Source organism: Ranitomeya variabilis, chromosome 4, assembly GCF_051348905.1.
Source record: "Ranitomeya variabilis isolate aRanVar5 chromosome 4, aRanVar5.hap1, whole genome shotgun sequence".
NCBI classification, from domain to species: Eukaryota; Metazoa; Chordata; class Amphibia; order Anura; family Dendrobatidae; genus Ranitomeya; species Ranitomeya variabilis.
Window position 1 is genome coordinate 544729263 of NC_135235.1, and position 13063 is coordinate 544742325.

Below are 13063 nucleotides of genomic sequence, written 5' to 3' on the forward strand. Positions count from 1 at the left end.
GCAGTGTGTATATATGTATATATATATATGTGTGTGTGCATGTGCATGTGTATTTGTGTTTTTTTTTTTCCTTTTTGCGCTGACATGAAGCTGAGCCATAAATATAGAGCTGGTTTAGAAATCTGTTTTGCCTGGAAGGCTTTCCTCCTGGAGCCAATAGGAATGCGAGACCCTCCCTTCTCTACCCTATAATTATGGAGTAGAACTGGTCTGTGGAGCTTTGGTTTGGTTTTATTGTACTGGGAGAAGTGCATAAGTGCTCGGCAGGGATGTGTGTGTGAAGGTCTGTTGGGATCTCTCATCTTTCTTACATAACATGAGTGGGACCTATGAGAAGAAAATGGCCGTATTAACCGACCTGAGCACCTCTTTGAGTTGCCACTCCAAGGACTCACCCACCTTACCTGAGTCCACTGCCACGGACATGGGCTACTACAGTGGTCCGATGGCTGCCAGCCAACACGAATACTACCAGAGCCAGGGGTATTCTCAGTCACTCAATCCGTACAACTACCACCATCATCCTCAATTCAACCTGAGTGGGCTAGTGGGATCTGAAGGCTTTATGCCCAAGGACGAGTATCAGTATGGAGGTGGATACCGCTCCTATGGACATTACCGAGAACCTCCGGCTCCAGAGTCAGGTATGTAGAGATGGGTGCTGACACCTACCCCTTTATATGTAATGACATTAGATGACAGCCTAAAATATTCACTTGTGATGTAGCAGAACTCAAGTTGTCAGTTAACATAAGTTTCATCTATATGTGTTTTTAACATGCAGCAACCCTATGTGGTACTAGAAGTAACACAAAATAATGCAGAATGTGTACCTGTGGTCCTATGTAAAACTAGAGATGGCATATAACACATAGTTGGAAAAAACATGTCAGCTATATCTATTTGAAAAAGTTATCGATATTATGTCAAGGCTGTAGAAGTAGTAGAGAAATAGAGAAAGTGTACAATGATAGCAATAAGACTGGGATATGGGACATGTAAAGCGAGGAAGGGCCAAAACATTTACCCCAAGAAGGAGAGGACCCAGGGACAGAACACCAAGGGAGAAGATGCAGAGTAATGACAGGGCATTGTCATAGGGCATCGTACAAAAGATGGGCAAACAAGAAGCTGCCAACAGTGAAGACCAGAGAATGTCAGGAAAAGGCATAGGGAGGAATGGGCAAAAAAATAGGCAAAAAGTAAAAAAAAAAAGAAAAGAAAAACAACAACAAAAAGTCACATAGGATGAAAAGAAAGAAAGGTATAGAGAGTGTATAGGCTAAAATGCAAGAAATGAAAGACTAAGACACAAGAAGACAGTAATTAACATTAGGTCAAACATTGCGCATGGTCCATTGTGCACTATTCCCTTACTATAGTCATCATTCTGCCAAATTATCATACTTGGGGCACATCAGGCTCTGATCTGGGGATTTGGGATCATCAGCGTTCCTGTACTTTTTTATATTTGATGAAGTGAAAACTTATATGAAAATATAATAGATTTAAGCGACATATGGACCCAGACAGTACAAGGACATTTAACATTTGCCAATAGTTTCAGGTTTGGTCTGGATCAGTGGACTCCAACCTGATCAACAGCAGTTGCAGAACTACAACTCTAAGCTTGACCTGACAGCCATAAACTGTCAAGTCATGCTGGGAGTTGTAGTGTTGCAACTGCTGTACAATGATCTAGACCATGTAAAAGTAAGTTTGCTCTACTGTAATCTTCTCTTATTGAAGCCAATGGGAAAAGAATATTACAGCACAGCCTATCCAAAAAATCCCTATCTATAAAATCCTCTATAAACTGTAAATAATTTAAAATCCTAGCACATTGACAGGTAACGCCAACAAGGATCTTTCAAATGTGTTGTACTTTTTTAAAGATGCTTCACATAAAATTAGAATGTTTCTATTAATTAAAATAAATTATTAATTTAATGCATTAGTTAATTACTAATTTTTAAATGTTATTATAGCTAAACAAATTATTAATGAATATTCATTTCTATTTTATTCAGTTATGGGGGAAAAAATTAAGCTATAGATCTTTGGGATATTTTTCAGAGAAGCTTAGCTGGCTTTATATGAGACATCATCATTACATCAATGACGTTTTTCATCATTTTAAAGGTTCCATTCCGTGTGTGACTGACAGAAGCTTAGGAGAAGAGGGGCTTATAGAGCTCTTGCTGCCTTTCTGTCTGCTGCTTTAATCAGGGTGCATTTCTACCTTTACTGCAGATATTCTGTGATGCACCACGTCCCTCCCTTCCTGTCTCTTCTCTAATCCCAAGCTCCTGTTTACCTGTCTGCCTATATCCAGGCTGTCTGTCTATCTACTGTACATCTAAGGTGTGCAAAACGTTGAAGACAACCAAGCTGCCTGACTTGATCTTCTTATATCCCGACTGTCTGTTTCTGGCTAAAGTTAGGCGGGTTGACTGTCGCTACTTATATCCGGGCTGTCTATGACTAAGCTGTCTGTCTCTACCAGTATTTTGGTTCTCAGTGTTATCATTAACTTATAGGATCCATGCATACCTGGAATATCTGGATGACCCTTCAATTTCTGTCCATGAGACATCTGTAAGACAATAATTTGGGTTCCTTTTGCCCTTCATGCTTTACCATGAAAATTTCACCTTGAGTCATTTTCTACCTTCTGCGGACATTGGCGCAGCCTTTATACAAAATGTTAAATTATCCTTTGGTTTGGGTGATGGTCATAAATGGTTGCATAAAGCCTAATGAAGCTTATCTATAGAGCATTGCTATAATGCTTCTTCCACATAGTGGCTTCATGTCAAAATCTAATCAATGTTTTACCGTGGTGAACAGAGGTGGTTATATGACATGGCACAGATTTAATATATCTTTTTAAATAAATGCAAATCTTTTCATATTTTTCCACATATGATCAAAAACTTTGAGTATTACAAAAGTTTACTGTCTACAAAAATTGGAGATATTTAGGATATCCCAGGTACCTTTAGGGTTTTATTTGCTGTTATACCCCCTCTTTTCAAGAGACTTTTGATCAGTAGACCCTGCTAAAGAATAGATGTCAAACAATAGACTTTGCAGAGGGAAGAGGACTCAATCTCTATGTAGACTCCATGGTTTGGTCTTTTGGACTAATATCAGATGTGTATTCACCATTGAGACTTGCTAGGCACATGCCTAAGGCAAAACTGTATAAGCTCAAAATTGAGATAAGATGGTAGACAGATGTGCCCCTAAGATATACTGAGACAATAACCCGTAGTACTTGAACAATATTCAAGACAGGCAGGGTCAATTAGGACACAAAGGGTCTAAACAGCCATAAATAGATAGGAGGCCCCACACTTTAAATCAAGTGTAACACTTAACTTTGTATAAAGTAAGGATTTCCGACTGCCCAAACATATGATTTATGCATTTAAAGCACAATCAAATAAGTATGCTACAATACCAGCTATACAGAAAGTGGCAGGTGATATTGAGCTGTCATAGGTCAAGTGGACAGAAATGCATAGAGAGATGTATTAGTAATGGAGATTGGTAGGTGGTCGTTCCTTAAGATATAGAGAATGAATGGAGGATTTCAGAACAACTCGAGAAGAAATAAAATATTCAATATGAAGAAGAAGATGAGACTTTTTATTCTGATATAACCCGTGGATAGTTAGAATTTGTACAATTGGTACAATAACTAGTAATGAGTGACCAAAGAACCAAAAGTCTTTGAGATGTAAGCAATGGAGTATATAAGTATAGATATATAGAGAATATAAGGTAGGTTGTTCATTTTTTTTAAGACAATGATCAACTGTAATAGGTTAGGTGGCACTTATCTTGTCCTAACTCTCGTCATGAAAAGTAGTAGTAGATGGGCCCATTTGACCCATAGACATTAAAGGTTGCATGGTGAGGTCAACTATATGTACATACCATATATTGGTACAGTTTGAAGAGTCAACAGGAATCTGGTGCTTCAATTCTCAACTGCCCTACATCTTCCTTGTAGTTTCCATAAAGGAGGAACCAGAAACAGAGGTTCGAATGGTCAACGGAAAACCAAAAAAGGTCCGAAAGCCCAGGACCATCTACTCTAGTTACCAGCTGGCAGCACTCCAGAGACGTTTTCAGAAGGCCCAGTACTTGGCGTTACCTGAGAGAGCAGAACTGGCGGCTGAGCTGGGACTAACACAGACACAGGTAACAACAAGCAAGAGTATAAAATAACACACCGTGCAATATGGCAATAAACAAGGCTGTGTACCAGCAAGTAGGGCCACATGACATTCAGAAAGATAAAAGTGTGGCACTATGACATGCAGATACATCTAAAGAGCCTTGGTCTTAATCAAATATGTAGTAACACAATGGAGTATGTAACAATCCTATACATAAAAGTAAAATAGTTTGGCACAAGAATAAATGGTGCTGGTTACTTGATGGGTGTTGTATAAGAAAAAATGGAGAACAATATTCTGGCACAGCTAACTGGAGAATATCGTTATCCTAGTATGATATATACGTGCATAGTTGACGACTGAGAAAGTATTGTTTTATTTTTTCCCTATAAAATAAAAACACTCCAAGCAGAATGGATACACTATATTATTCCTAAAATAGGGTCTGAGACAGAAGAGCAGGACACATGGACTCTCTCTTTGGTGTACTTTGAGTCACTGAGTTATTTGCCAACCCCTCGGGCTTCTGCAGCATAAGAAGCTTATCAGTTTTGCCCAGAGGGTTCCTTTAATTGACTCTTATTGCTATCTTTTTTTTGTAAATAACTCCCTCCCTCAACCACAAAGAAAAATAATAGTGACCCCTATTATGTTGCCTGAAATCCTTAGTATGGCTAGGACTGAGTCGTTCCCAAACTCGATCCATTCGAACTGATGTCTGAATTATGATTTTTCAAAACACAAATGGGAATAGAAATACTTTTCTTTAATTATACAGATTTGAAAGAAAATGTAAAGTTAAGCACATAATGAAAAAAATCCAAATTACATTATAATTTACGTACATTTATTGATTTATTGGCAATAAACCAAGGGCGAATCACAGACATGACTGTTACTATTATTTCTCTATTCAGTTGCATGTTTGCTTGGCTAAATGTACATGTTTCCCTATTGATTTAGAAGGGGCTAAGTGACTACTACAACTTACGGCCTCATTCACACGTCGGTAGAACTTACAGAGAAAATCTATAATTGAAAGACTGACACCTTTTCTGTGTTTTGGCGACACTCCTGGTTTTGGCATACAAATACTGATGAAATACTGATCAAAATGCTGATATGTGAATGAGGCCTACCTCTGGAGAAAATAATTATTGTTTAGAAGAAATGTTTTTGACTATGGTGTCATTAAAATTAGACGGTCTTTCTAACATAGGAGCAATGAAGCCTATACAAAATAAGTATGTTACCAGGTGTAGAAACATGGCTGGTGGGGTGTAACAGGTGGCACCAGTGTATCCCAGAGGACAGCAGAGCTGTGTCCTCCACTGACTGTGCCCAGCTAAACAATGTCAAAATATATTTTTGATACTGAAATATAGTACTTCCTCATAGTGGTGATATGATGTTTTGGACCAGTTTTAATCTATCCCAAGTAATTGATTCAGTAGAGAGTTCGGAGACCTGTGTGCACATCAGATGATCGACTAATCCTGTTGAGCTCAACATTTGTCTAATGTTTGCTGATAATCATGTGGCTCAGAACTCATAGATATTGATGGTCTAAGACCATCAGATTTTTGTTGGCATAAGATTGTTATGGCACTCAAGTTGATGACTGACCAATTTTTTGGGGAAAAAAATTGCTGGCAGATTTCGATTAATAAATAGAAGTACTGCACAACAATTTTGATTAATTGTGGTCTAATTGTTTGTAAAGTAGCTGAAAATTTGTGCAAGTGAGTAACTAAGATTACCTACTTGTATACTGAATACTGTTCATGTCCTTTTTTTTTGTAAAAAAGTCAACTGAGGTATTGTAAAGGGTGGGAGATGTCAGGGTGGGGTGTTTATGGTCAGGGAGGTGGTATCCTGAGGCTTCCTCATACCAATTTACAAAACACAATGTTGCTGTGAAACTGGGTTTGGTCCTTTTGGAGAAGAGCTTGGGATGAGTCACAGGGCGGGGGAAAATCGGGACAGAGGTGTAGAGCGAGTGTGGGGGTAGGAAGGATCTAGAGAGAAAGCAAAACACTTCCCAGAAACACATGAACACCAACTGAATACATATACAGGGTCTGTCAGCGTCTAGAGGTCTGTCCAAATAGAAAAAAGGGCTTTAAAGACAGTCTGCTGATCCTTCAGTTCCAATTTGGTCAGTGTTACCTCATGCCCAGGCCACTATATGTATCCACTTGTGTTTTTATCCAATGCTTAACAAGGTCTAACTTCATAGGAAGCCATTATTGTGGGGTTACATCATTCAAAAGGAATATACAAATTCCATGCAGATATTTCCCATGGTCAAAAAAACCTAAAACCTCCATGTTGCCCCATATTCATTATTAAATACAAAGATACCTGTGAAGAATATCTCTCCTCTGTTAGATCTCTTGTGACAAGTTGATTTTTGGGGTAGAGATGGTCGTTACAGAATATGTCATTAAGACAAAATTGAGAGTTTGGAGCATCACTTAGGAAATACATTTGTAAGCGATATTTCAATAGCATCATGCTTTGACAAAGAGCCAAGACAGCCTAAAGTCCATAAGCCTTATTCTTTTGCTTTCTGTGAATTTTAAGAAATCAAGCTGTCGATGATGGAACCTATCAGTCTTTACCAAGTATAGTGCTCCACTAACGAGCACACTTTATTGAGATGTATCCACTTAGGGGAGGTGGACCTTCCATTGTATGAACTAAGAATTTTAGAAAATACTATAAAAAATATCATAAAAAATGCAATTATGAAACGGGCATTTAAAAAGTTTGAAATTCTCAGCAGTCTAGAGTAAATTCATACAAAATACTTCAAAAGAAAATATTTTTTCAAGTTTTCATAACTTGCAGTAATCTGATAATTCTTATCTCACTTCTGCTCTTCAGGTTAAGATTTGGTTCCAGAACCGCAGGTCAAAATTCAAGAAGCTTTACAAGAATGGTGAGGGTCCCGGATTGGAGCATAGCCCAAACAACAGTGATTCAATGGCTTGCAATTCTCCCTCATCACCATCTATGTGGGACCATAGTAGAAGCAGAACCCCTCAGCAGCAAAGTCTTCCTCACTGTTCCTCCCCAAGCTATCTTGAGAACTATAACCAATGGTATAATCAACAAAACCAACCAGGACCTCATCTACAGCCTCCCAACGCCTTGCACCAACCTCCGCCTAATACAGTGTATTAAGTGACAGAGATATTGACGTTAGTTCAGATGGAGTAAACATCATATCACCCTTTTAAACTTTTTGCTAAGAGGGTGTATTATGTCTTGTATTTGGGCTACAGACTTTATTTAAGTGGCATTGGTAAAAAGAACAATTTTGTAACATATTTTTGAAGGACAAATATCTCCCCAAAGCCCATAAAGAGAGAGCCTATGGATTGCCATAAGATGGAAAAAAACTATTATGGATATCAGATCCACGATACCACCACATCTTATATGACCTGATTCCTCAGCTTGCCTGGATATGGTAAGATCTATCACCAGGAGATCCAGAATTTCCTTCTTGAAGACATTCTGACCAACCCGAGTCATGAACGAGTCATGCTATTGTAAGCACGGTGTAATGGAGAACGTCAGGACTCTTGAGATGCATGAGACACTGTATGTCCAATGGAACCTACGTTTCAATGAAAGTTCAATGATTTTGTATAGGTTTGTTGACAGTCTTTATTCCACCACATAAAGCGACTTTGTCATATTTAATGAGAATTAATGAGGCAATTTTAACTTATTTTTGTAATATTTTTGGGAAATGTATGAAATAGGATTGGATAAAATTTCAGATTTAATTGGAGGGTGGTATGAGGATGTTCATGTGTGAATGCAAATTAAAATATTGCGTTGTGCTAAATAAGCAGCAGATTTTCAAGCGTTGTGAAGGTCTTTATTTCTTAGATTGTTAGACACTCTACAGTGTGTGCTCTAAAGGGCTTTCACCAGCTAAAAGCTTCTGAGCCCTAATGCAAAAAGTGTAACAGGACCTCAGCTTACCATGTGTCATGTATAATACTCGTGGCTATTTATGTGGCAAAGGGGCTCGTGGGTTATCTTAGGCAACAAAGTAAAAGTGCAATTGCTACCTCTGTAACCAATATAGATATACTCTTGATTATACTCTTTTTATTTCAGTGCAACGATATAGATCGGTCTTATTTCTCCATAAATGTCATCGGACCTCATGTATTACCCAATCATAGTGCACGCTACAGTTTTCGACTGAAGTTTGAAAATTAAAGTTGAACTGTGATTGGTCTCAATTAGCTACTAGGCCACAATACGATGTATCTTTGGTCATTCATTTAGTTATGAGGGGACAACATGCAGGTTTCTGCAGTAGATTTTTTATCGGATGGCACACTGACCCATGTTATTCAATGAGGAGGGGCAGATGGACTTTTTTTGTTTTTTACTGACAGAATCTGCCTGTGAAAAAAATCTCAGCATGCTGCAATTTGTCTCTGCAATTAGATGAGACTTGAAGATTGAAGTCTATGGGTGCGAGAAAAAGTCATATGCCACTGTATAGCATATGGTTTTTACAGATACATTGCAATTCTAGAATTTAGAAAACTATAAATGGTCCTGTAATTATTGATAGCTTCTACTGTAAAAAAAAATGGATCACATACGGATGACAAGTGAGAAAAACAATTGTCCCACTTTTCTGGATGAGTATGGGATACTTTTACACTGTCATGTGACCCTAGCCTTAATCTCAGAGTGGTCTCTCCATTGAAAACTAAAATGAGTTTGGTTGAAATCTTGTGTTGTGTCACATGATAAATTTCCATAGAATTGCTGCTGAAACTTTAAAGTGTGTGTCCAATTTAGCTTTCAATTTTGCTGTTGACTCTTGTCCATCTGAACTAAGAGATGAAGTCACTATGCAAATAATCTTGATTACAAAAATATGCTAAATATGCTGTTTTATGTGTACAGCTCCTATGAAGATAGATGCGTTTCCAAGGATACAGACTATAAACAAACTCTACATAGTCTAATCCTGCAGTCATGTGTTACAAGACTTTTTCCCCTTCCACTTTTTAACCAGCTGGTGGTTTATTGCGAACCTGTCAGGAAGATTTCAGCTTTCAAGCTGCCATCAGCTGGCTAATCAGGATGGTTATTTTTGGGGCAGATGAGGTAAAAGGGAGAAAAATAACTGAATGCAGAACTGAAAAGGCATTAAGAAGGACCTCTGAGAACACCTCCCTTCGCTGCTCATGCATCGGATGCCATTGGAAGTGGCTTGTGATGACGAACGTGGCCTTTGGGACATCAGTCAAGCCTGTTCGGGTGAGTGGCTCCACCTATGTGGCTTCTTACTGCCTTTTAAATATAGTGATCAAAGTTATTTTTTCAGCCTTTTTCCTAATGTGCCTGAAGACAGAACATCATCATTGTAAACCTGTCAGTAAACCTGGATAACAGGTTGGCGGTGAATTGCCGGCCTAAATCCTGCTGACAGGTTTCCTTTATGAGTTGCAGAGCGATTTACCAAGTAACTGTAATGTCAGACTACACAGATTTTTGTTCGTAGTCTGTAACCATGGAGATAGATTGATTTTCATAGATGTATAGTAGAAGTAAACACATTTGCTGCAAAAGTATACACCCTAAAAGCAGCCTAATAGAACTGACTTCTCCTTTTGGAAATACTTACGTGGAAATATCGATATACAGGCTTGATATTGATATAATGATAGAATATCCTGGAACTTGACTCATACTGCTGATGCATGTAATGTATGACTGGGCGTTTGCACATTCCTGCAGACTTGGGGTGGTCTGGATGACTGACAGTTGAGTAGTGCACAAATTCCCCTTTTCATCCAGTTCAAAGGAGGCAAGTATGGGCAGTACCACAACCAAACATGGACATTTGAGGTTATACTGAGTAGTTTCTGGGGGTTGGGACTTAACTTGTTTTCATCAGACAACCCTTTTTGTCACCTACCCACTTATCAATCAGTTGGGGGTTCGACTTCTGAGACCCTCACTGATCATTAGAATGGGAATTTTTGGCAAGGCACATTTATTCCCATTAGAATGGATCACCACGTTGGATGCCCAACTGGATGCTCAATCTACTCATTTTCTTTAAGGCTGTCAGAAAAAGCCAATCGCAGCTCCCAGTAGCTTCATAGTGAAAGGTCAAAACACGCAGAGCTGGTCCATTCTAAATGTGATAAAAGTGCCTCAATCTGTTTGGTGCAGGTCACAGTGTTCCAACGATCAATACGGTAACTTGTTTACACCAGACAACCAGTTTAAATTGGCATTCTAAATTTTGGTAGAAGGATTGTAGGAGAGTCCCAAGTCTCCATATACATTAAATTGCAGGCTAACTTTTCTCTGATCTGTACGGGGCCTTTATAGTAAATTACAACTCTTTACCTATTTGATGATATCATTATTCCATATCTAGGGTCCGAGATAAATAAAAAATAATAATAAACCCCTGATGTTAGAATGTCAACATCTATCCGTATCATAAAATTGGTCTGCTGGCATAAAATCACAAAAGCATACACTATGGTCACAAATATATATATATATATATATATATATATATATATATATATATATATATATATATATATATATATATATATATATACAGCTCAGGCAAAAATTAAACTTGTCATGGTCAGTCCAATCTCCAGACCTGAACCCCAGTGAAAACCTCTGGAATGTAATCAAGAGGATGACGGATAGTCACAAGCCATCAAATAAAGAAGAACTGCTTAAATTTTTGTGCCAGAAGCAGTGTGATAGACTGGTGGATAGCATGCCAAGACGCATGAAAGCTGTGATTAAAAATCATGGTTATTCCACAAAATATTGATTTCTGAACTCTTCCGGAGTTAAAACATTAGTATTGTTGTTTCTAAATGATTATGAACTTGTTTTCTTTGCATTATTTGAGGTCTGAAAGCACTGTTTTATTTTAATTTTGACCATTTCTCCTTTTCAGAGAAAAATACAAAATTTATTGCTTGGAAATTTGGAGACGTTGTCAGAAGTTTACAGAATATCGTAAATGAACAATTCACATTGTACTCAAAAATATACCTATAAAGAGAAAAATCAGACAAACTGAACATTTTGCAGTGGTCTCTTAATTTTTGCCAGAGCTGTATATATATATATATATATATATATATATATACTGTGTATATATATGGTGTCGGATACATTCCTTTGTCGTGCTGCCAGTCAGACGGTGACACACACAGGGTAATAAAAATAGGTGTGTGCTTGTGCCCTACACTTTCCCCACACCCAAATAACAAAAATATAGTTAGACCAGCCCATCTCCTACTCACCCAGCCTCAAGTCTTTACTCACAGCACAGGCACCTATTTATATGCATAAAATAAGAAAAGCAAGACAGCTCATCCAGGAGGGAATGCATCCATCCACACGGCAAGTTATCCAAATCATATTGTGATGGAGGCTAGTGAATTTTAGGGATATGGATATATACCGTAGGTGGATTGGGATACGTTTTGGCTCCTGTATCTTACTGATTCGAAGAGGGAGAACCGGGTATTACCAGAGGAAGAAGCAAAAGAGGCATCACTTGATATGACTGTGCAAAAGGTGGACTTTCATTAGCACATGTGGCGACGTTTCGGTTCTATTACAGAATCCTTGGCTTCAAAAAGGTTCTGTAATGGAACCAAAATGTTTCCACATGGGCAAATAAACGGCCGCCTTTTGCACAATTATTTAGAGTAATGCCTCCTTTCCTTCTTTTTATCATGTAGGACAATTTGGAAATATGTCCAGGAGGAATTGAATAACATAGGTTCTGCTCCATTACACTGTTTGAGATAGAACATAGAATAAAAACAATTAATAAATACGCTGCAGTAAGTAAATACATAATAGTAATAGCACATGTAAATAATACAGGGTACCTAGTTAACACTATTTTGATTTAAAAAAAAAAAAAGCATAAAAGTCATCCCACCGCGACAAGGTGTACCTAATCAGGATGGTCACTAACACTAGTATCTCACCTTACTATGTGCCAGCAGACCTCAAAATAGATGGGGGGGGGAGAGGAGGACCTAGACCTGACTGTGTTTTGCACCTGCCACATGGCAGTGGGTTCTTTTCCAAATATATTAAGAACAAGAAACTAAGGCAAAACCAAAATACTGGGCCAGCAAACCCATGTAAGTGTAATATGTAGGTGCCCATTCACACTGTGCCCATTAACTGACAAAACCTAGAATAAAAACTATAGATACCCTGCAGTAAGAAGTAAAAACTAGTAATAGTACATGTAAAAACATAGGGTACTTAGTTAACACTTTTGATCAAAACAGCATAAAAAGGACCATACTGATTGGGTGCACCTTGTTGCGGTGGAATGGCTTTTATGCTGTTGTGATCAAAACAGTGTTAACTAAGTACCCTATGTGTTTTACATGTATTACTATTATTTACTTACTTACTGCAGGGTATCTATTGTTTTTATTCTAGGTTTGGTCTGTTACTGGCCGCAGTATAAATGTTCACCTACACAACACCCTTTTTTGGTAGCAGTGTGTATCCGTTAAACATACGGCTCAAATGATGTGAGCACTGAACCTATGATACGCATGATGCAAGTGAGATACATTAACTTGGATAGATAAAGATTGCAGATAAAGCAATGGATTCTGTTTCCAGGTTTCCAAGGATTAGGTTTTTGGGCAAGGTGTATTTAATCCAGGAGGACCAGCATTGGGGGTCTCCTGAGTCAATGGACAGGCAACAGGTGGGTGCAGATTTTGAAGACGTATAATCTAAAATTGTTTAGGGCTATTTTTGCAGTGAGGAGACTGACTGAGTACTTTTCTGAGGTA

General features: G+C 38.2%; 1 protein-coding gene across 1 annotated transcript; it reads left to right on the forward strand.

The window, feature by feature from the left end:
• Positions 1-215: 215 nt before the first annotated feature.
• DLX3 (distal-less homeobox 3) lies at positions 216-8055 on the forward strand. The gene is made up of 3 exons (XM_077252557.1): positions 216-644; positions 4022-4212; positions 7080-8055. The coding sequence occupies exons 1-3, from the start codon at positions 317-319 to the stop codon at positions 7377-7379; spliced, it is 819 nt and encodes a 272-aa protein (XP_077108672.1). The 5' UTR covers positions 216-316; the 3' UTR covers positions 7380-8055.
• Positions 8056-13063: the final 5008 nt, after the last annotated feature.